The following is a 22,036-nucleotide window of genomic DNA, read 5'->3' as shown; positions in this document are numbered from 1 at the left end:
ATACGAGGAAAATCTCAGTCACAAGATCGACAAAATCTTGACTTGACTGTCTTCGCATGGGTGGTTGCGGACTAATTCTATCATTTCATTCACCGCAATGGCCCTTTTCTCTCAGGAAGATTACTACGGCATTCTCCAGCATCACCTCCCAAACAGCATCGAGGACTGAGTTGGCAAGCTGATTTCCGGTATAAGACACCGTTCAGCCGCCTTTCGTACAGTGTAGACTCGAATCACTACACAACAACCAACAGCTCCGGACGATGAACAGGAAAGAGTGGCACCTGTGTATATCGTCCTATCAGCTTCGGAAAAATAACGGGCAGCGGGGCCTCAAGGGTTATAATTCGGACGAACCGCCCTCCAGAGCCCATTTGCGCAAGTCTCGAGACTCGAGTGGAACATAGAAGCATTCAATCTGGTCAAGCTGCGGTAGTCATGCTGCCAACGATGAGCAGGTCCCGTTTATAGGAGTGGGGGAAAAGCGGACCGTACGAATTCTCTGAGTGCTTAAAGTAGACGTCGGACATTCACTGTTTAAATCAGGTACCAGCCCCCCAATCCTACGAAAACCAAGGACCATGTCACTCACGTTGAAGAAGATAGCTGCTTTGGCGTCTTTGCTGCCGTTCTTCGGCGGACTGTTGGATGGTGTTCGTGTCGCCAGAGCCGACAACCCCATCGTCCAGACCATTTATACGGCAGACCCGGCACCCATGGTCTACAACGACCGTCTCTATGTCTTCACTGGCCACGACGAAGATGGTTCTACAACCTACAACATGCGCGACTGGCATGTGTACTCGACGACCGACATGGCGAACTGGCAGGATCACGGCTCTCCCTTAAGCCTCGCCCAATTCAGCTGGGCCAACGCCAATGCATGGGCTGGACAGGTCGTCGCTCGCAACAGTAAGTTCTACTGGTATGTTCCAGTACGTCATACCACAGGCGCTATGGCAGTCGGGGTGGCTGTCAGTGATAGCATCACAGGGCCATACCGCGACGCGCTTGGTAAACCCCTAGTCGAAAACAATGAGATCGACCCCACCGTCTATATTGACACTGATGGCCAAGCCTACCTTTACTGGGGCAATCCGAACCTCTCGTACGTGGAGCTGAATTCGGACATGACATCCTACAGCGGCAGCATTGTCAAGGTCGACCTCACGACCGCGGGCTTCGGCACCCGTAGCGGCAACGCCCAACGCCCCACGACATTCGAGGAGGGACCATGGCTTTACAAGCGCAACAGCCTCTATTACATGATTTATGCTGCCGACTGCTGTTCCGAGGACATTCGTTACTCCACAGGTCCTAGTGCTACTGGCCCCTGGACGTACCGTGGCGTTATCATGCCGGCGCAGGGCAAGAGCTTTACCAATCACCCCGGAATCATCGACTACAAAGGCAACTCGTACTTCTTCTACCACAACGGTGCCCTTCCCGGTGGCAGTGGTTATACGCGTTCCGTCTCGGTTGAGCGCTTCACTTACAACTCCGATGGTACTATCCCATCCTTTAACATGACCACAGGAGGCCCCCCGCAGCTCGGCACCCTGGACCCCTTCGCACGCCAGGAGGCTGAGACGATAGCCTTCTCATCGGGACTGAAAACTGAGGTTTGCAGCGAGGGAGGCATCGATGTCTCCTTCATCGACAACGGCGACTATATCAAGGTCAAGGGTGTCGCTTTTGGCAACGGAGCGAAGACTTTCACTGCTCGTGTCGCCTCTGCCACCAGCGGCGGCAAAATAGAGCTCCGCTTGGGCAACCAGGAAGGCAACCTCATCGGTACTTGCACCGTCCCGGGCACCGGAGGCTGGCAGACGTGGACCACTGTGACCTGCTCGGTCAGCGGTGCTACAGGAACTCAGGATCTGTTCTTCCGCTTTACTGGTGGTAGTGGGGAGTTATTCAACTTCAATTGGTGGCAATTTACTGCTTGAGGGGAACTAGGAGGAAGGAACACGACCATTGTAGGTAGTTTGATCATGGGCACTCTACGAATACATTGTCATATGTATATACACACCTTGCGGATGGCAGCCGAATGCTACCGGTTGGGAGCCGGCGAGCCGCCTCTAGTACTCCCAGAATTCAGACGCATCTTTCTAAGTTGAGGTATACCAGACTTGTTGAGTCGCCCTCACCTCCCTCTCCGTCATGAACACTACTGTCTTCATTTCAATGACGCGGTACAGCTGCAGCCTGACTCCGACTGTGTACGTCGCATAAGACAGTTCTTGTTCAACCTCGCGAAATGATACTCAACCTGTGCTGTCTATCATAAAATAGTGAAGTTCTGATTACCTATGATGGGCTTTAAACCCATATCTTCACCGAGGACAAAAGTCAGAGGTTGGTCAGAGGCTGAATACATGGGACATGGACTCTAATCGGATAATTTCCAAGGCACGTGAAGATAGGCCTATCGAAGGTGGTGTCATACCCACAAAATTCTCACTCAAAACGCGGTGCCTTTCGAACCTGCAGCCTTTTTTCAAGTGAAGTTACTCTCAGTATCCCCCAAAAGTTGTTCTCGTGTCAGGGCGTCAAGGACCCGACCCACTGGTGACAAAGGAGGAGAACTCGAGGGTGACCTCGACAGTTATATTTGGACTCCCGCCTGACCGCATAATGAGATTTGTAGCATGGTAGCGAAGGGCGAACCTCGGGAAAAACACAGGGTCAACTTGTTCACGTTCAAACTCGTCGTCGTGTTATAAAGGATTGGTTCGCATGCAGAAAAGACTTGATGCTTGTTACACGGTCGCTGGCTTTCTTCGTTCCTTTGGTTGTTCAACAAGCTTGGGCACAGCACTCTCGCGGAACGTTCGCAAATCCTGGAACGGGACCAAAATGGCGGTATTGGATAGAGGACTCGTCGGCAGAGCTTGATGTGCTCCAAACGGATGTCGCTGAAATGGCGAAGATTGGATCATCTGGGTTTGAGTTACTTAGGTGCAACCTTTGCCTCTCTGAACCTTTATCCGTGTCTCTGACATACCTCATTCATGTGCAGCTATCAGTCTTATGGAGGTGTCGAGAGCGACAAAGGCGACGTCGTAGTCGATCCGACTGATGTGGCATTTGGTTCAGACAAGTTTGTCACCGTCACTGAAACCCTTATACGGGCAGCGATAACGAATAATATCACCATCGACTTCACCCTCGGTCCCAACCAGGGCGCTGGTGTACCCGTGAAGCCTGAGGACGTTGATCAAGAGGGAATGCTCACAGAATTGGTTTTCGGTTCTCATTTCCTGAAACCAGGAGAGTCGTTCAATGGAACTTTACCACCTCCAGTTATTGTACCATTTGTTGCTACCGACGGCGTCATCCGGAGTGCAAATACGACTGAGAAGTTTCTGGTTGCAGTACTTGGCGCACAACTAGTCCAGGGCGCAAATCCCAGTGCAAAATTGGTGTCACTTGATTTCAACACGGTCATGGATCTCACCGACACGGTTCAAGATTCAGATAGCACGTCTAGCGTTTCCTGGACTCCCAATGCCAATCGAACATCTGTTCTCCTTGCGTATTATTATCGTCGAAATGGATTCCCAGAAGCACGAGGGGGGTTTAATGGTGTTCAGGACAACAAACCAGGCTCTTGGGGATCATTTATTGTCGACCATTTTTCGCCAAAGGGCGTCAATATCTCTTCGACTTTCATACAGAACAGTGTTTTGTCTCGGAATGGTATTGGGGAGTTACTTGCTGAACCTGGTGTCGGAAAATACATGTGGGAGGATAGTATGGAGTTCCAGGCGCAAGTGTGGTGGACACCTACTCTCCCACAGCGGTTCCAAGAACGTCATGGGTACAGTATCAATAAGGCCCTCCCCGTATTCCATTCCCTCTTACCTGCCCGTACGTGATTGAATATGCTTAATCATGTGTCAATCACGATGAGTGCGTAGATGCGATGTTTGCAAGTGGTCTCAACGTGAATCAGACTTTCGATTATGGATCTACCTCCAATGCCTGGGCATTTACCGATGACTACCGGGATACTCTCGTGAGCCCATGTTTTTTCGCGACTAGTGAAGCTGATGACATGTTTATTTGGAGACCACGTTATACATGGACTATATGTTGGCCTTCAACGAGTGGTCAAACTCGATTGGCCTTCAATTTTCCAACCAACCGGCCTATAACTACCAACTGGACGTAGGAGCCAGTGCCCCGGTTCCTGATGTTCCAGAAATCGAGTCTCTGGGATTCCCTACTATTGATCAAGCAAGGGAAATATCCGGCGGTGTTCATCTCGGGAAACGCCCAATCTTTTCAAGCGAAACTGGTGCGCGACGTAACTTAGCGATGGCCCTCACAATGGCGCAATTACTCGAAGACAGCAAGGGACAATTTGCAAGTCACGTCAATCTTCTCATGCTTCACGGTTATTCGTACAGTGGCCCTTATCCCAAAACAACATGGCCGGGGATCTGTACTTTTGCGTATGTTCCTCACGCTACTAGGTTAATTTTGATCTATCCTGACCTCCTTCCGTATGCCAGCTATAACTTTGCTGAAATGCATGGTCCAAGAATGCCTGCTTGGGACCATTATGGGGAGTACATGTCGTTCCTCGCTCGAAACCAATACATCCTTCAATCCGGTGTGCCGAAAGTCGACGTCGCGCTCTACCGCAGGGCATATGATGCAACTCGTAATCGACCCTCGCCATTCCCGAGCACCGCGCTCATCAATGCCGGTTATACGTACGAGTATGTCAGCCCAGAGAACTTCAAACTTCCTGGTGTATCTGTCTCCGAAGGTCACCTTGCAGTCGACGGACCTGCTTATAAGGCTCTTGTGCTCAGTCGAGTTCAGAACATCACCATAGATGCTGCTCAGAGTCTGATAGAATTTGCTACCGACGGTCTACCTATTGTTATTGCAGGCGGTCTTCCTAGAGGTATCCCCGGTTTTGATGTGCAAGATGGGAAGCAGAACACTCGCGTAAATGACCTAATGCAGCAACTCACTGCTTTGCCTGTGGTGAAGGTTGTCACAGATGAAGATGCCATCCCTGGCGCTCTTTTGTCATTGGGTGTAGCCCCAGCTACCTCAATCCATCCTCTTTCCCCTTCCCTTTACGCCATCCGACGTAACGAAAACACCGCTTCTGGCACCACCAGCCACTTTTTCTTATATAACCAGAACAGCACTGCCATCAATTTCACCCTTACATTGTCGCCCGGTTTCAATGGAACACCCTTCGTACTGGACCCATGGAATGGTACAGTTAGTCCTGTCGCCATATGGAGTAGGACTGACAAAGGTATCGTCATACCTGGCATATCCCTCGCCCCACTACAGTCGGCACTATTCACTGTTACGTCCGAACAGAGCTTCGAAGGCGTATCGTCGCCAGCAGTTCATATAACCAAAGCTGGCGCCGATGTCTTCGCTGCGATTTCGTCCTCAGGTATCGAGGTGCGTTCCCTCCACGAAGGATCGCAGCAGATCACACTTTCAAACGGACAATCACGGACTGTCAAACTCGCACTCGATGGTGCGAATACCCAAGAGTTGACGGGATGGCAGCTGAATATTACCAGTTGGGAGCCGCCTCAAGATCTCAGCAAGGTCGATTCGGTACTTGTTCCTCATCCACCCATCAACCTCACTCAGGGACTTGTTCCTTGGGATCAACTTGATGGGCACGCAAACACATCTGGAGTAGGAACATATGTGACTACGTTCGAATGGACCCATGCTCGGAACGGTGGTGTTGGTGTACAGCTCAACTTTGGTGTCGTTGTACACACTTTAAAAGCATGGTTGAATGGTGTTCAACTTACGACTGCCGATCCAGTGCATCCTGTTATCGACATCTCTGCACTTGTCAAGCAGGGAAGTAATACACTACGAGTAGATGCTGCAAGCACGCTCGTGAATGCCCTCAATACGGTGAGTGAATTTTCTATTGCATAATACGCGTTTGGCCGGACTTATATTCGCTTCATAGGTTCCCCAAATTATGTCCTTGGGCCAGTTGCGTAGTTCCACCGACCCACAGAGGCCACCGAATCAACATTACGGTTTAATCGTTCCCGTTAGGTTAATTCCATACGCTCGGGGGGCAGTCCGTTTATGAATTTCTCGAATATATATATACTTACATGTCATTCTTCTACGCCGGTAGCACTGTGTACAAATGTCATCAGCATTCTTGCCTCCAGTATTTTTCGCACAATACTAGAACCTAATGTTGACAGAGTAAACTAGTTCTGTGACCTTTGAACTGCAGTCGTGTATGAGCAACCTCCAGTAAGCGTTCACTCTCCTCGACTATGAGAATCTCTTCACAAATCTCCCAGCAACATGCCAGGTTAAATTCTCCTCAGAAGCATTGGGATCTGTCCAACAATTTCCTTCACTCCACATGCATATCTCCTTTCCATATTCATCAAGATCCTTCATATCCTCCACCCACTTGTCCGTCGGCTGGTCAAGTCTACACCCGTCGAAAAAGAGACCCCATACAGGATTGTAGAATTTCTGCCACCAAGCGACATCGTCCCTCGGATTTCTAACATGTTCGTAGAACAGGAACTGGCCACCGGGTTTGACGATGTCTCTGACCAGACGAGTCAGGACACGTCTGGCGTTCGGAATTGAACAAACGGTGAGAACTGTGATCAAAGTATCAACAGGACCGTCAATGAAATGGGGAATGAGAGAGAGATTTTCCGCTCTGTGGTCAAGGATGACTAGGGAACCGTCTGATTCAAAGAAACCGGATTTATTCGCGACTCCTCGAATCTTGGCGTGCATACAAACGTTGGGTTCTAGAGCAATATATCTGGAAACCTTGGGTCGGCCGAGATAAAGAATTGTATGCCCGTAACCTTTCAAATCGTAATGAGTGAATATGGTCAATTTGAGCGAGTTCTCAAAAACATACCCGCACCCAAGTCGAGGACTACACCGTGAGCATGAGAAGAAATAATGCTTTCTTTCATAGGGCGAGCATTTTCATCCACCAAGTCCGAGAGTACTGCCCAAAGGTGGGTCATATAAGTCTCAGATAGCCGAAAAATGCGCAGAGGGTTTCGAAGAACATCAACGAGAGTAGGAACGAAAGCAAAGCGTAAGCCATCCAAGATTACTCGAGATACACCCAAGAACAGATTTAACGCAGCGAAAAGCTTCATCCTGTCCTTCCAAGAGAAAGTTTCCTCTACTTCGTGGGTGAGGATCAAGATTGGGAATTGTGCTGCTTTCGGTCACCTGGCGTGTTCCCGCCCGCACACCGCACGTTAGTTGTTCTATTGAAAACCTTCAGTGTTGCTGCGCGCTCCCTACGGAATTTACAAATGATAGAGTCGGCGCTTCGCGGATGCGGTGGGCATTGAATATTGGATATTGAGCTCCTCCAGGACCACAGGACCACTTACAAGAAGGAATTCCAGCTTTTCGCCACTGCCAGTCGAATTTTGAGACACACAAACGTGCATCACTGAAAATCTTTCAGTTGGGAGTGGGACTGAGCTTGTCTGCACGTTCGACTACCAAAGTTACGTAATAGCCTTCCAGAAAAGTCAACTCTCGGGTCCTTTGTTACAAGCTACATAGCCACAGCTAAACCTTCCTCTCCTCCTAATATGAAGTATATCGAAATTCCAGCTCTGAGCAGACTGGCTCAGTCTCTATCTCATGAAGGCCCAGAATGCTCAGTAAACGTACGAATGGAAGCGTACTCTTGCAAGAACATCAAACGCGACAAGAAGCTATTCAAGTCCCTCGAGGAAGCCTATTCCAATGACCATCACACCTCCGATTCACCCCCGCTTGCAGCGACCCTACTCGAGCCTGAAATGACCCCCTTTGGTCCTTTCGACAATCATTCATCTCGGAAAACACTCTACCTTCTTATTTCCACTCTCAACATCGCATTTCCTGACCACGAGTTCTCTGACGTCCGTCCCGCCCAATTCAATCGCGAAGAGAGCGGAGCTTCAGTCCTGAACTCTCTCAGTACAACTTTAGTCGCTCCTCACAGAGCTGGCATCAATGCACCCAGGACCTATGGCAGTTACCCCAGTAACTCCCCAGACTTATTCCCATCGTCCTCGACCTCTGGTGGAGGCATGACATCCATGTCTCCTTTGTCACTCAGCAGCATGTCAACCATGCCAAGAAGCCCCTTCAGTCCTCCTCCCATCGTGGCCGGCACGCACCCCAATGTGTACAGGCTCGTGGACGACGTCATAGGTTTGGAAGAATGTGAAGTTTACTCATACACGCCTGAAATTGAAAGTGACCCCCATGCTGTCGGTGATTTCGACTCGGACGATGAAGAAGAGTTGCGAGATGACGATGATGAGGACGAGTACGGGGGAATCAGAATCTCAACCAACAAGAACGGCCGGTGGGACGAGGATGCCACATTCGAGTTTGACGACTATGATATAGACGAGAGTCCCAAGGGTTCCAACCTGAATTATCTATACTCGTCCCGTCGTCCTCCAGCTCGAAAGCACGCTCACATACATCCAGAGAACAGCGCCAGTAGTAGCACTACCAACTCACCCGATGTACCAAATAACCCTGCAATTCCATCTAGCATACGACCCTATCGTTCGATATCGGCGCCCCAGAGTGGTTCTAAGGGAAATCAATTACCCCCTCGTGACAACAGCATGGCAAATGCTTTTACTACGCCTGTCACCATGAAATACCAATCGAGACGACGGTCGAGTCGCGGCGCCTTGTTATGGTCTTCGCATTGGTTCTTTCTCAACAGGAAGCAGAAGCGAATTTTGTTTGTTTCCGTGTGGGCGAGGTCGAGAGGTGTTGGCAGAACGTCGTGGGATGAAGGAGAGGAGGAATTGGAGGAAGGTTATCCCTCGCATGGATTCAGTGGAGATGATGATAATTTCGCCGATTTCGACGAGGACTACTCGGTCTTAATTGTGGATGAGCCTACCGTGAATACTGTGAAGAGAGAAGATATTGAAGTCGATGGAAGTAGTGGTATCGGAAACTTCGAAAAAGAGAGGTTCGTTGGATGGGAGGGGGGTGCTGGTGCTGGTGCAAGGGTTATCGGACTGGTTCAAGGATGAATCGTTACGGTGAATACAACTAATTTTGTTCCGACGATGAAACTTACCTCTGCCCCCTCGTAGACCTTTCTTGAAGTGCAATTTCAGCTGCGTGGAATAGTACAGAACCTCTGCCATATACTATTTTTCTTGACTTTCTGACTCCTCTCGTCTTGACAGTCGATCGTGTTTCTTGATGCTATGCCTTTCAGCTTCTCTTTTCTTGGCTTTGATCTCTCTACTTTAGTTTGCATGTTCTCGCTATTCATCGTCAGGACGTCAAGTATGTTACTCACCGCCCCCATATAATCTTCTGTAGAAATTTTAGGCTGATTTTGCTGAAGCCGTCTTCATTGCCTTGAGGGGTAGTCGTGGTAAGAAACGAGTGAGTACGAGTCAGAAAAATTCAATCGATTCGAGCGCACGGACCATGTGTCGATAATTAAGTTAAGCTGATCGTGTGGCGGTGCAATGCCTATCAGTGCGAACCGGTAAATAAGATAGGCTTCTTTCTTTGCTTAGATCTGAGGTAGTAAAGGTTTCTTAATGAGAAGAAACAAGTATGAGCAATCCAGTCTTGCTATATCTCAGTTTTGTGGGTTTGCCGGAGGCTGGGCCTAGGCACCTTTTTGGGGGCACGTGAAGGCACGTGGTAAGACGCGTTCTGGGAAAGCAAAACGCGTCGGGAAGAAAAACCCCCAAAGTGGGCTAGGGCCAAACCTGAGCGCTCGGGAGCCAAAAGGCCGAGAGATCTGGACGGCACCTGTGGTACCCATCCGAGCACTCGCTCCGACAAAGAACAGGTGGGCGTCCAGAGAAGCGAGGCCCAAACCTGATCACCCAATCCGAGCGAGGGTGAGGAAAATTTTTTGTTATTGGAGTCAACAACTTGAGTGGTAAGCTAATATTGAATACGATTAGGGGCGGTCAGGGACCGGATTTCAAAATGCCTACTTGGTCTTGAGAGGCGTAAAGGTAAATAAAGATGGTCCGCTACTTCAAGTCGGAAATTTTACTCGTGTACCCTGTAGTTAGTTCTGGAGGAGATGGTGGTACTTGATCAATAAACGATGAGTGTACATATGGCATAGAATATCGGTCGATTAGGTATCAAGAAGGTCAGATTTAAGATAAATAAAAATTGACAGTATAGGTTTTTAAGGTCATAACCAAGATGAGATAGATAGATAGATAGATAGATAGATTACACAGCATGGTCCCACAAGGGAACCGCCGGAACTACTAGAACTACCCTAGAGCGAGCTCACCCCTCTTTGGAGGTGGTAGACCATAGGGAGCCCAGCAGCCTCGTACTACTCTACACAAATGGTGTACTGTAGTACTAATACGATTGTCAGAAGTACGGTAACACATGTACCTCATCGTTTGGAGATCACTCATGTGTGATCCAGAGTTGACGGCGTCGAAATACTGAGGATGTATATGTATAAGGCAAGGGGAATGTAATTATTCCATGCGTATCCCATGCAATCAGACAGCCTTTGTCATCAGTAAAGTTGATGACCAATGAGTCGGTAGGTCGTTGCACCGACACTGACCAGCATGGCCAGTGACAGCGTGGTTGGGATGACCAAGTTAAGGTTGGCCAACCAGGGGCGTTACGCTGTTGTTGTCGCAGGTCACTACTACTGTGAAGAAGTGGCAGACGGGCGATAAGATAGGAAAGGCGGATAATGCCAAATGGACTAGCAGTCGTTGGAGAAAGGTGGTTTGACATCACGACATTTTGTTGGTTGTTGTTTCGCAATATCCGTAACCTCATAGCCACTTGTCAGGTGGAAATCCATGGGCGTCGTGTGTAGGTTCCGATTTGGTTCCGATACAAAGGTGGTCTCGTAGTGGTAGATACATCGATATCCACATTGAGAAGGGCTCCACCGGAGTAGCATAAGATTATTATGTAGCAGCATGGATGAAGGACACGTGTCGTTGACGGTGGTAGACGGCTACCCCAGGCTGTCGAGTAACAAAGGCGGGAGTTGCGGTAAAGGGGTCCAGATGTGCACAATGGACGTCGGTACCGGGGCCAGGTTGGGCTCACCAAACTTCGAGCCCTGTGTCAGCCGAGCCCGGTCAGGTCAGGTGTGAGCAGGGCTAATCAAAGGCAGGTGGAAGAGTAAATGATGAAGCAAACAGTTCGTGCTCTGTAATGTGGGACACAGACGGTGACAGGAGAAGCAGGGCGTCGGTGGGTAGACACTTCAGCCATAGTAGGTGTACAATGAGGCCATCATTGAAGACAACGGCATCACTTTGTAGAATTGGTGCATGAAGTGGATATAATGGGTTGGCTGTAAATTTTCTGACACTGTTGTAGGGGGTGGGAACGTTCAACAGCGGGATTAAATGTGGCAATGAGGAAGGGAGGACTGTTGACGTCGTGGTCCTGTGACGGTCATGTGCAGTATCATGAGCTATGGTGTTGTTACTGAGACATTAGGTGCATGGACGACAGGTTGGCTACGGAATCTCGACCTCGAACGCAGCGTGGCATCGCTCGTCGTAGTCATTCGACGTTAGTGGTCGAGGGAGTCAGTGTTGTAGGGGGTGTCGTAGGGGAGGACCGTTGACGTTGACGTCGTGGTCCTGTGAGGGTCATGTGCAGTATCATGACCTGTGGTACCGATGTGAGACATTAGGTGCACCGGTTCAGGCAGGGAAGAATGGACGATAGGTTGACTATGCATGCCGGTGAAAGGGAATGCGGATCTCGACCTCGAACGCAGCGATCGCTTGTCATAGTCATTCGACGGTAGTGGTCGAGGGAGTAATTATCGGATTTTGAGAGGTTTGGCCATGTGCATGAATGATCAAACGGCCGTCTTCGTCAACCTATACCAGAGTCCATTTTTCCTTTCCGTCTTCATCCTCCACATGTCCATTCCGCCACATTGGGTATGTAGCAGTCGGATGAGGGTGCTCGCAGTTTTTCAGCGGTGCCTAAAGAACAGATCAGTAAGGCGAGACGGTGATCAAGAACTCAGCTGGTGGAGGATGAGAGCATGTGGTGGCCCATGGTTTGGTGTGAGGTGGTGTTTTGCTTGGACAGTATCTAGCGACTCGGTATATCATGCTAGTCATGATTAGTAGCAGTGCTGGTCGTTATTGCTGCTGTCGACGTGTTTTTGTAGTGTGAGAATTTTGGAGATGGTGGTGGTTATGTGTGTAATAGTGATGTACGAGAGCAACATATGATCCTGAGATATGAGTTGATCATTGATGATTGCACACTAAATTAGTGTGCTTTGGCTTCTGCTAGCAAATACGAGTATCATAAAAGGCAGATGGCAGGGGATAATATATGGTAATTGCAACAAAAGAGGACATTAAGATCCCAAATTGGCAGGTATCGCGAACCTAAAGTGATATTTTTTGGAGAATCCTGTACAAGATCATGATGAAGAGGATGCCATAAGTATAGGTATGGCCGCATAGATAAATTGTAGGTACGGAGAGAGCATCATGACCAAAAACAATACCATGATCATAAGTGAATCTCTCGGAATTGAAAAAAATATTTTGTCGGAGTACATTCCAGACGTCGCCAAATGCGGAGCATAAGAGCTTCGATGACGCCTACAAACGGTATCGAGTACTGTGGGAGAAATCAGAGACAGTAGTATATGTGAGGGTCCGGAGCCCTTGGGTGACAACTTGGTGGTGTCAAAAGCCCAAAGGAATATAATCGCAGAGAGAGAAGTATGTTCAAGCCCCGTGCGAGTTCGCGTTCGCGACAAGAAAGGGAAAATAAAATAAAGAACATATAATAAAATAAAACAAATCACAGGAAGGTAATCGCAAATTCTAAGTGTGGAGAGGGTGTAGTTATAGTGAGCTCAAATCGGTGTCTCGCAAGTGTAGATATGAGAAATCATAACTGTGTATAGTGATAGAGGGAAAGAGGGGATTGTGAGCTGTGATCATACGGGAAGAACGAAGGCGCTGTCAAGAAAGAAATAGTAATTTTATCTTAGAGACCTGAGCGTCATCTTAAAAAGGAAAAAAAGAAAAAAAGAAAAAAGGGAGGCTTCGTAAATCCCAAAGACATATTGTAATCACAAAGAGGGCAATTGTATACCCGAGTAATATGATTAATTGCAGAGAGGGAGAGGATAATGTGAAGCCCGAAATGGTATCGTTCGCAGAGAGAGAATCATATACCTGGACGATATATATCATCGTCATAATCACAGAGAAAAAGACGGACATCATAATTCAAGCAATAAGTGTTGTGATCGCGGAGAGGAAGAGTACGTCGGCATCACAAAATAAACGACATCGTTATAAATTATTCATAAATGTAGGGAGGATAATTGGGCATCATGAACCCCAAGCAATATCGTGATCGTAGCGAGTGCGTGAACCGTACAAAACAAGTGATACCATAATCACAGGGAGGGAGAGTGGGCATTGCAAGACGAGTGATATTGTCATTGCAGAAAAATTATGTGAGCGCTGGAAAAAAAGCAATATCATGATTGCGAAGAGAGGTGGGGCATCATAACCCCATCGGCATTGTAATGGCAGCAGGAGCGGGCATTGAACCCGAGAGACATCTTGATGCAAGCGAGATCGGGCATTGTAAACCTAATTGCAGAGATAGGACATCATGAACCCAGGCGCAAAGTGTAAAAGCAGGGTGGGTATCGTAAATCCAAAGAGAAAGAGAGGATATCATAAAACCCTTGCGGAATCATAATCGTAGAAGGGCAAAGGTATCATAAACCCAAATGATATCATAATCGCGGAGAGAGGGTATCATAGACCCCAAACGATATTGTAATCGCAGAAGGAGAAAAAAGGCGATCGTACACCCACGGGATATCGTAACTGCAGAAAAAAAAGAGGACATTGTAGAGCCCAGTGATATCATAACTGCAGAAGGAGAGGACATCGTAGACCCGAGCAATATCGTAATCGCAGAAGGAGAGGACATCGTAGACCCGAGCGATATTGTAATCGCAGAGGAAGAAAAAAGCGATCGTACACCCAGGAGAGAGAAGGTCGTACGCCCACGTGATATCGTAACTGCAGAAAAAAGAGAGGACAATGTAGAGCCCAGCGATATCGTAACCGCAGAAGGAGATGGCTCCGTAGACCCAAGCGATATCGTAATCGCAGAGGAGGAAAAAGGGATCGTACGCCCACGCAATATCATAATCGCAGAAGTAGAGAGGGCATCATAGACCCGAGCGATATCGTAATCGCAGAGGAAAAGGGCAATCGTACGCCCACGCGATATCGTAATCGCAGAAGGAGAGAGGGCACCATAGACCCGAGCGATATCGTAATCGCAGAGGAAGAAAAAGTGATCGTACACCATGCGATATCGAAGTCGCAGAAGAAGAAAGGGCAATCGTACACCCACGCGATATCAGAATCGCAGGAAGAGGGAGGGCAATCATATACCCAAGCAATATCGTTAATCGCAGAGAGCGGGAGGTCGTAAAAGAGAAGCGATATCGTGTCATAGAGAGGGGGTGCAATCATAAACTCGAAATGTTATCTCCTTCTGTGATTGAAGGGTACCAGAGTGATATCGGAATCGACAATGAAGAGAAAAAAGAGGATCATGTCGTGGAAACTAAAGGCCAGTCGCGGGGAGAAGGACAACATGAGGGATGAGGCAAGGTAGTGACGAATGGCGAATATGGGTCAACGCCCGCACTTCGGCGAAGACGATTAGAGGCAACTTTAATATTGCGTCCTCTAACTTTTCCCATGCGATCGGCGTTATCTGTAGTCCGAAATGACAAAACGAGAAGAGGATATCTGCCAGGAGGCAAATAAAGTGGCATCGTCGCAATGCATTCCATCGAAAGTACCCGTATCACTGGTTTCTATCTGATTCCCCATCTACGATGAAATTCGCCTCCGGGATCAGAGACAGCAATGTCGATATATTAGGATGAAGTTTTAAGGTAAGTTTCGACCTGAGGTAGTAGAGGGAGGTGAGGGCGATGTAGGCCAGAGGAATACCATGGTCATGTAGAGGTGTCATAGTTGTGAGGGTGGTAGGTGGCAATGAGTGGGGGAAAAGGGGATGATTAGAGGTAGAGGGCGGCGCACTACCTGTTTGTGGTCGTCGTCGGAAGAACGGAGGGTGAAGGTCAGAGGTAGGTAGCGTTCTCGAGATAGAGAATTCCACCCAGGTGCTAAAAAAAGAATCCCCCAACGCCTCTGTAACCTGGTATGGGGTATGTATAGGTTGGGAGATGGGCTGGCACCAGGCGGAGGGCGGTCAAATCAGAAATCGGAAAGGCGATATCGATGTGTGAGGTGGTCGTCATGCCACGTAACGTCAAATGACATCTCGGCAAGGAGTGGTGGTTGGTTGAGATAGTGACAGTAGGGAGAGAAGCTTCGGTCGTTATAGAGATTTGTCGTGCTTTTCCGTGGAATCGCTAAGGCAGGGTGACAAAGTGACGTGAGAGGAGGAACGGTACTGAACAGAACGTAGATTGATTAAAAGAAGAGCCCTGCTCGAGGGCCCGTGATGATCCAGATGAGGACTGAGAACGCGGCGCAAAATCGCTCGCAAAGACATATGGTTTCTTCCATATGACGCGTCGAGGTTAGAGGCGGGGTTGGAATACTCGTCCTATGTCGCGCGTTATGGTTGAGACGGCTGCAAGAGTCTGTAAGTCGTTGACATGACTCTAAAAGAGAGGTTAGAGAGATATATAGTGGAGTAGAATTGAGATCTATGTCATGAAAGTACTCAGCTTCGTGCATATATGCAGTCCCTTAGCCCCCGATGGTCTCTCTCGTTCTAATTCAATAGCTCAAAGTTGCCTTCTGACTGTTCTCAACTGCCTTAGAAGGTTAAAATCGTCAAGGCGGTACAAGCTTTGCGTTCTCGTCAGTCGAATCTTTGGTCTCTTGAAGTTCGTTGATGGTTTTTGTGGGTGGGAGGAAAATCATCGGGTGCGCCGAGTGGAGTGATTGTGCGAGCAGTTGTGAGCTACACGTTAATAAGCTATGAGAGAATAAATTTTGAGACGAGAACGAGAACGAGAAAAAAGAGGAGAAAGCAGGGAGATGAGCGCGCGACGGAGGAGAGAGACGTAGCAGTGTGCAAACGCAAGGACGCGTTTGCACGTGGTACGATCTTATCGCGCATCTCAGTCGCTATCTTATCCTCTGATAAGTTTCTCGTGCCTCGGCCCTTATCTCGGAATTTACAAACTTGCAAAACTACGAGTACACGAGCCGGAGTCGAGGGAAGACTACTATTTATTCAACAACCGAGTCTAAAGGAGAAAATGGGGATTTTTCAACTGGACTTGTAAGCGATCTCTATTCTTTTCTCTTCTTCTTTGCCATCATCCCGTCCAAGGTGCGCTGGCTTTTGTGTCCCTTTGGGTTGTCTTCGCTCCTAGGTCGCTTATTTGACGGCGGTGCTTCCTTCCCATCCGTGGCTCCTGGCAGTCCATTTTGCCCATCTGTGGATCCTTCTGCCGCGTCATCAAAGAGTTCCCTCCAACTCCCATCTAGAACTTTGGGATTGTCACCGTAAAGACCGATAGAGTATGCGTTCTTCATCCCCTTAATGCAGATGTCCCTGCGTTCTGCAAAGTCAAACATTGGTTTTGGATAAAGCTTCAGCTTCCCTTCAGAGGTGGAAGTGCCATCGCCTTCGCCTTCGATCAGACAACCCCACCTCTTCTGATCAGCGATGGGCGCGTTTGCGGGCTCGTAAATGTATTTCTGGTCGAAATTCTTGAGCTCCGGAACGTACTTCCTCACGAAATCGCCGGCTTTATCCCACTTTTTCGGAAACGCGATGGGAGAGTAACAGCGATAGTACTGAGAAAAGAAAGCGGTGCAGCTTAACCACTGCCAGTTCCCAATATTGCATGCGGCTTCATGGTCAATGAGCCATTCTTCAAACACCTCTGCGCCACGCTCCCAATGAATATAACATCCTCCCCTGGTGAGGAAGCATGCTACGGCGTGTCGACCGAGATGGTGGATCCATCCTTCGAGCTTTAGTTGTCGCATGAGGGCATCGATCCATGGAAAACCCGTACGACCTTCTTTCCAGCGAGTGAACCATTCTTCAGCTTGATCCGAGTCTTTCGAGTATTTTCCGGTGATAAAACCTGTCTTGGTGTCTATTTCACTAGGTAGATGCCAAGGTATAAACCTGCACTGTGGGTTCTTGTACGTCTGGCCGAATAAGTAGCCTAACGAAGCTTGCGCGCCGAAATACATGTCGCGGAACAGCAACTGGCCTGTGAGGCTGGTGGGCGGCTCGCTTGCTTTTCCTTTGTATTTGTCGACGACGTCTTGGACGCGCCAATAGAATTCTCGACAGCTGAGGCTCCCGAAGTGCAGGTGCGGGGAAAGCAAGGTGGTAGACTGAGGTCCGAATGCTGTAGGAGCGGTTTTGGGTTTCTCAAATGTTGCCGTGTAGTCCTCGTTTGAGATGATTTCATCGAGCATTTTGAGGGCGATGGACTCACCGCCTCGGTGAGGGGTCGTTGCTTCTTTGGGACCTAATTCCTCCATTGTTGGGACAGCGAAATCGTTGTTTGGGCCTGCGAGAGCTTCGTATGATTTATCCGTTCCGTCGCGTTGTGCAGTGTTGAAATCAGGATCGTTGAGTGGTCGCTCTTGATGAAAGCTCAGATCAGTGTTTCCTGGATCAGGAAGAGATTGTGGTGCAGGAATCGGTCGCGGAATTTGTCCAATTCTCGCACCAGCAGCTTGGACCTGACTGATGCTCATCGTGGGCTTCCCCTTGTTCTCCTTGACCAATTGATCCGGATCATAGAGTGTTCGACCGATCTTGACAACAACGTCGACGCCTGCCTTCTTTGCCAGCTCGATGACATTCTGATCCCTATCGTTTCCGTAAGCGTCAGTGTCTTTCTCGAAGACAAGATGGGTAATTTTCCATTCGTTGAATAACTTGGGGAACAACGTCTGTGGGGCTTCGCGGATAAGAAAGAGCTTTGATCTTGGGTTGAGCTTGGTGATGGAAGCGGAAAGGTCATTTTGGCAGTCGAGAAGGAATTTCCAGCGATTGGGACCGACGGGTGCACGATAAAGGTAGTGGGGATCCCAGGACCAGATTGGATAGAGACATTCTGGTTCAAGGTCTATAGCGGCCTTGAGGGCTGGTGAATCGTGGAGACGGAGGTCGGTACGAAACCAGTATATTACGCGAGGCGCTGGCATTGTGAGCAGAAGGCAAGCTAGGGCGCCAAAGTTCGCAAGCCACCGGGATCGGAGTGTGAATTTGGGGCATCTTTCCGTTTTCAGATAATGTGGATCTACTTCCTTTAGAAAGAAATGATTTGGCCAGTATACGTACGGAATTATACCAAAAAAGTAACGAATTACACGAATAGCCGACTACGAAGGAAAACATTCACAGGTATATTCGCAAGACAACCACGGCCCGACTCGGCATATAATTTAGAGCTAGAGTCCGAGTCCGAGTCCAGCAAGTAGACTGGTAACACCGAGGGTTCGGGCAACGGTGATGGAGCTACCGATCAAAGGAAGGAGAGCTGTGACAAGACCGCCGGCGAGAGGGAGGACAACCTGGAGCAGGTCACCGACGAGGCCGGCAACCTCTTTAAGAAGAGTTTCAATGACAGTCTTGTCAGCGCCAGAGACCACATTGAGCACGGCTCCGACAGTGCCCAAAACAAGCTGGCGAAAAGAATCTCAATGCCGATTTTAGCAGAGCCACCATAGGACTTACGTTGACAAGGTCAGCAAGCGAACCAGCAACTTCAGTAACAGAAAGAAGCCCTCCAGTAACAGTCCCGAGGATGCCACCTCCAGCAACGCCGCTGGCAAGAGTTTTAACGTCCCCGATAGCTCTAACGAGAATAGCTTTAACGTTGTCGACAACGGGTTGAACGGCCGCAAGAGTGCTGTTAGCGGAAGTGATAAAAGCTAAGTAGGAAAAGACGTTTTAGAAATGTAACAAATCGGAAATCAAGCACAAGACTTACTGAGGGGAGCGATGGCAATGCTAACGTCAAGGTTGACTTGCGTGATCACCTCGACCAAATTGGTTGAGGTGCGAACGTGGACCTCCGCGTCAACATTTGCAACGGGTGTGATGTCAGCACTAGTGGCAACATTGACGAGAGGGGCAGCATAGGAAAGAGCTGCACAAGCGACGGTGGCAAGGACAGAGAAGGAACGCATTGTGGATGTATAAAAGATAGTGGGGGGGGAAAAGAGTGTGAGGAAGTGTCCGAGTCTTGAAAGACTAGTTTATTGGTTTCACGAAAGTGAGATGGGGAATTATGGAGCTGGAGGGAGGGTCTTTATAGGATTTCTGGCATGTGGGAAACCTAGATATGTTTCACGCGCGTATCAAATGAGCGAAGATTGGAAGAAGGATTCACATTTGTACTTCCATTTCACAAATTCCGACCTTGAGATACTACGCAAACGAAGTTATTTCTTATTCCATTGAATCCCTATTCAAGAACCCTCTCTTTTATTCCTAGACAGAAGCCGTGAACCCATCCCAGAAGGTAGGAGATATTCTTAAACAATCTTAAGTAGAGTCTGTTGTGAGAAATATTGGAGCAACATAAGCGAGAACATACGTACACGGCAGATCTGAAAAAATTCCCTGCAAGATGTAGATGTAGATTTCCACCCTGCTTTGATGGAAAGGCCAGTCCTTCGTTGCACGAGGTTACACAGGGTAAGTGATCACTCCCACTCCAATGCGCGATACTAAACGCCAGAACTTCTCCACGAAGTAGCATGGTTGCCTTGGTAGACTTGAAATCGAATCTTTCAAACTTTGCGTCGATTTCGCTTGACGAGAGGTCGTGCGGACTTTCGACCAGCGTACTCTTCGAGGGGTGTACGTATAGGTGTAGATCGGCGTGGAGCAGAACGTACACGGAGGAGAGGAGGTTGGACCGGATGTTTTAACAGTAACATTAGCTCCCAGTCTCAGGGTACCATGGCCAGCCGTACACGTAGGGTCCCACTGACGAGAAGATGACCATCTCGAGCGACCTATACGCTACGCATGTCCCGGGCTTCCCGACGACACCTTGAGCTCTCGCTGTTGAGGAGGATTTCCATCTCGAGCGACGCGCCCGCGCAGAGCGACTTAAACTACGCTACGCATGTCCCGGGCTTCCCGACAACACCTTGCAGTGATTTCTCGCTGTTGAGAAGGTAGAAATTTCGAGAAGTCGGCAAGACAAAGGACTCTAAGGAGGATCATCATGTACTTGGAGCGTATCAACACAAGTGATGCGTGTTGCCTGACATGGCGCGAAAGGAAAAGGATGGGTGCACAAACACGACGAAACAATTGCCTGACCCTTGACTGCATTCTACTAATTATGTCCGGTTCTGGCTCAAGTGGTAGCGGTTTTCTACCTTCTCTAGAAACCTTTGCCAAAGTTCGTTCATGGCATCTTCTCCGTTTCATGCGCTTATGTCAGTCGTAGGGGTCCCTCGCAACAGTTGGAACTCTCGCCACCGTTGGTACGCCTTCGTTTGGCTTCCTGACTTCCCGACATTCACATCCCAGTCAGGCGCGGGTCTAATATACTATGGCCAGAACTATTTAATATACCCTTCTGCCTTTATGAATGTTGGTCCTGACAATGGCGGTAAGTTGTTGATTGACACCATCGTGCAGAACTTCAGTATTAAGTCGGCCTTACTTTAAGTTGTGGATACGCCCAGGGACTATGGACTTGTCGGTGAAGAACTAGAATTACGGACTACGGATGGTACCCTTATACGCGCGTACCTCTTGAGGCAACGAAAAGAACTTCCCAAACCCATACGGTTCGCTCAACTTCCAATATCTCCTCTCAATTATGATGATTTGGAGACGGACGATGACGTACGTTAATCAATCTCTCTTAGTGTTGCGAATAGACTAAGAATGACCCACGTATCAATTAGATTATGAAACGTCGACCGACTATCATCATGTTCCATGGAAATGGAGGAAACTTTGGGCATCGTATACCTCTAGGTATGATGTTCCAAATGTACATGCGCTGTAATGTGTTGATGGTGTCATACAGAGGGTGGGTGAACTTTAATATGTTTACAATGCTACACATGCTTAACACTGTCTTCCTGTACTAAAGATACGGTGGCTCTGAAGGATCTCCATCCGAGAAAGGACTGCAGATCGACGCACAGACAGCGCTAGATTTTGTCAGTTCCGACAGCAGACTCTCCGAGACGCCAATCGTGGGTCTCCTTACGGGTTTCTTCCTTCCAAAACTCATTCATGAATGACCCATGATTCTAGATTCTATATGGTCAATCCATAGGTGGTGCTGTATCCATAGACCTTGTAAGTCGCAATCCGGACAAGGTGCGTTACTCAGTCTCCTGGTGACCCCCATCACGAACTTCCACCCCATAGATCACTGCACTGATTTTGGAAAACACATTCACTTCCCTTCCCGCACTGGTCCCTCATGTACTTCCGTTACTAGGTGCCTTCACGTTCTTGTGTCATCAAAAATGGGATTCGGCGTCCAAGATACACCTCATACCCCCCCAAATCCCCATCTTGTTATTGAGTGGTAGAAGAGACCAGATCGTGCCGCAGGAACATATGAGAATGCTTAGGGAACTGATATTGCGGCGCGGTGCTAAGGGAGAAGAGAGGAATCCAGAGGAAAAGTCGAGGTGGGAGGAATTTGAGCATGGAAGCCATAGTAAGTGTTTCTTTACAATGATGATTCCGTGTGAGGACATTGTTTGCAGACGATACCACGGCCCAGAGAGGTTATTGGAATTATATTGAGGAGTTTTTGGACGGCCTTCGCGACAAATCAGATGTGATAAGAGGGACCAGTTTACCACACCGAGGCAGGGTATGATACGTTGTTGCACTCCTTTACTATGACTCTTTCGATTCTTGGATATCTCTTCGCATGAATTTTATCAACATTGTAATTGATCAAGGTTGGAAATCCTAATTC

At 48.6% G+C, this 22,036-nt stretch overlaps 7 protein-coding genes across 7 annotated transcripts; 4 read left to right on the top strand and 3 right to left on the bottom strand.

Moving 5' to 3' along the window:
* Window positions 1-581: 581 nt before the first annotated feature.
* E1B28_005850 (uncharacterized protein) lies at window positions 582-1,949 on the top strand (the record flags this gene model as incomplete). Its single annotated transcript, XM_043150442.1, has 1 exon — window positions 582-1,949. One exon carries the CDS (start codon window positions 582-584, stop codon window positions 1,947-1,949), a length of 1,368 nt encoding a protein of 455 aa, XP_043011530.1.
* Window positions 1,950-2,758: 809 nt separating this feature from the next.
* Window positions 2,759-6,109, top strand: E1B28_005849 (uncharacterized protein; the record flags this gene model as incomplete). Its single annotated transcript, XM_043150441.1, has 6 exons — window positions 2,759-2,964; window positions 3,026-3,876; window positions 3,927-4,024; window positions 4,078-4,463; window positions 4,524-5,922; window positions 5,981-6,109. 6 exons carry the CDS (start codon window positions 2,759-2,761, stop codon window positions 6,107-6,109), a joined length of 3,069 nt encoding a protein of 1,022 aa, XP_043011529.1.
* A 194-nt stretch (window positions 6,110-6,303) lies between these two features.
* On the bottom strand, window positions 6,304-7,489 carry E1B28_005848 (uncharacterized protein; the record flags this gene model as incomplete). Its single annotated transcript, XM_043150440.1, has 2 exons — window positions 6,920-7,489; window positions 6,304-6,863 (listed from the first exon to the last, which is right to left on the bottom strand). The coding sequence occupies exons 1-2, from the start codon at window positions 7,167-7,169 to the stop codon at window positions 6,304-6,306; spliced, it is 810 nt and encodes a 269-aa protein (XP_043011528.1). The 5' UTR covers window positions 7,170-7,489.
* A 78-nt stretch (window positions 7,490-7,567) lies between these two features.
* On the top strand, window positions 7,568-9,436 carry E1B28_005847 (uncharacterized protein). Its single transcript, XM_043150439.1, has 2 exons — window positions 7,568-9,089; window positions 9,144-9,436. The coding sequence occupies exon 1, from the start codon at window positions 7,620-7,622 to the stop codon at window positions 9,078-9,080; it is 1,461 nt and encodes a 486-aa protein (XP_043011527.1). The 5' UTR covers window positions 7,568-7,619; the 3' UTR covers window positions 9,081-9,089; window positions 9,144-9,436.
* Window positions 9,437-16,291: 6,855 nt separating this feature from the next.
* On the bottom strand, window positions 16,292-18,287 carry E1B28_005846 (uncharacterized protein). Its single transcript, XM_043150438.1, has one exon. It carries the CDS (start codon window positions 18,264-18,266, stop codon window positions 16,380-16,382), a length of 1,887 nt encoding a protein of 628 aa, XP_043011526.1. The 5' UTR covers window positions 18,267-18,287; the 3' UTR covers window positions 16,292-16,379.
* A 225-nt stretch (window positions 18,288-18,512) lies between these two features.
* E1B28_005845 (uncharacterized protein) lies at window positions 18,513-19,253 on the bottom strand (the record flags this gene model as incomplete). Its single annotated transcript, XM_043150437.1, has 3 exons — window positions 18,513-18,746; window positions 18,799-18,995; window positions 19,055-19,253. 3 exons carry the CDS (start codon window positions 19,251-19,253, stop codon window positions 18,513-18,515), a joined length of 630 nt encoding a protein of 209 aa, XP_043011525.1.
* A 1,148-nt stretch (window positions 19,254-20,401) lies between these two features.
* E1B28_005844 (uncharacterized protein) lies at window positions 20,402-21,971 on the top strand. The gene is made up of 9 exons (XM_043160741.1): window positions 20,402-20,482; window positions 20,531-20,567; window positions 20,618-20,695; window positions 20,756-20,934; window positions 20,997-21,124; window positions 21,188-21,293; window positions 21,355-21,420; window positions 21,472-21,769; window positions 21,819-21,971. The coding sequence occupies exons 1-9, from the start codon at window positions 20,423-20,425 to the stop codon at window positions 21,932-21,934; spliced, it is 1,068 nt and encodes a 355-aa protein (XP_043011524.1). The 5' UTR covers window positions 20,402-20,422; the 3' UTR covers window positions 21,935-21,971.
* Window positions 21,972-22,036: the final 65 nt, after the last annotated feature.

The sequence above is a fragment of the Marasmius oreades genome, chromosome 3 (genome assembly GCF_018924745.1).
Source record: "Marasmius oreades isolate 03SP1 chromosome 3, whole genome shotgun sequence".
NCBI lineage: Eukaryota > Fungi > Basidiomycota > Agaricomycetes > Agaricales > Marasmiaceae > Marasmius > Marasmius oreades.
Note: the sequence above shows the minus strand (reverse complement) of the source record. Positions and strands in the feature narration are given on the sequence as shown.

Coding starts and splice junctions, on each gene's coding strand:
- E1B28_005846 (XM_043150438.1), bottom strand. CDS start 18,266: ATGCCAGCGCCTCGCGTAATATACTGGTTTCGTACCGACCTCCGTCTC.
- E1B28_005844 (XM_043160741.1), top strand. CDS start 20,423: ATGTCCGGTTCTGGCTCAAGTGGTAGCGGTTTTCTACCTTCTCTAGAA. Junction 20,935..20,996: donor ATTTGGAGACGGACGATGAC/GTACGTTAATCA, acceptor CGTATCAATTAG/ATTATGAAACGTCGACCGAC. Junction 21,125..21,187: donor TTGATGGTGTCATACAGAGG/GTGGGTGAACTT, acceptor CCTGTACTAAAG/ATACGGTGGCTCTGAAGGAT.
- E1B28_005847 (XM_043150439.1), top strand. CDS start 7,620: ATGAAGTATATCGAAATTCCAGCTCTGAGCAGACTGGCTCAGTCTCTA.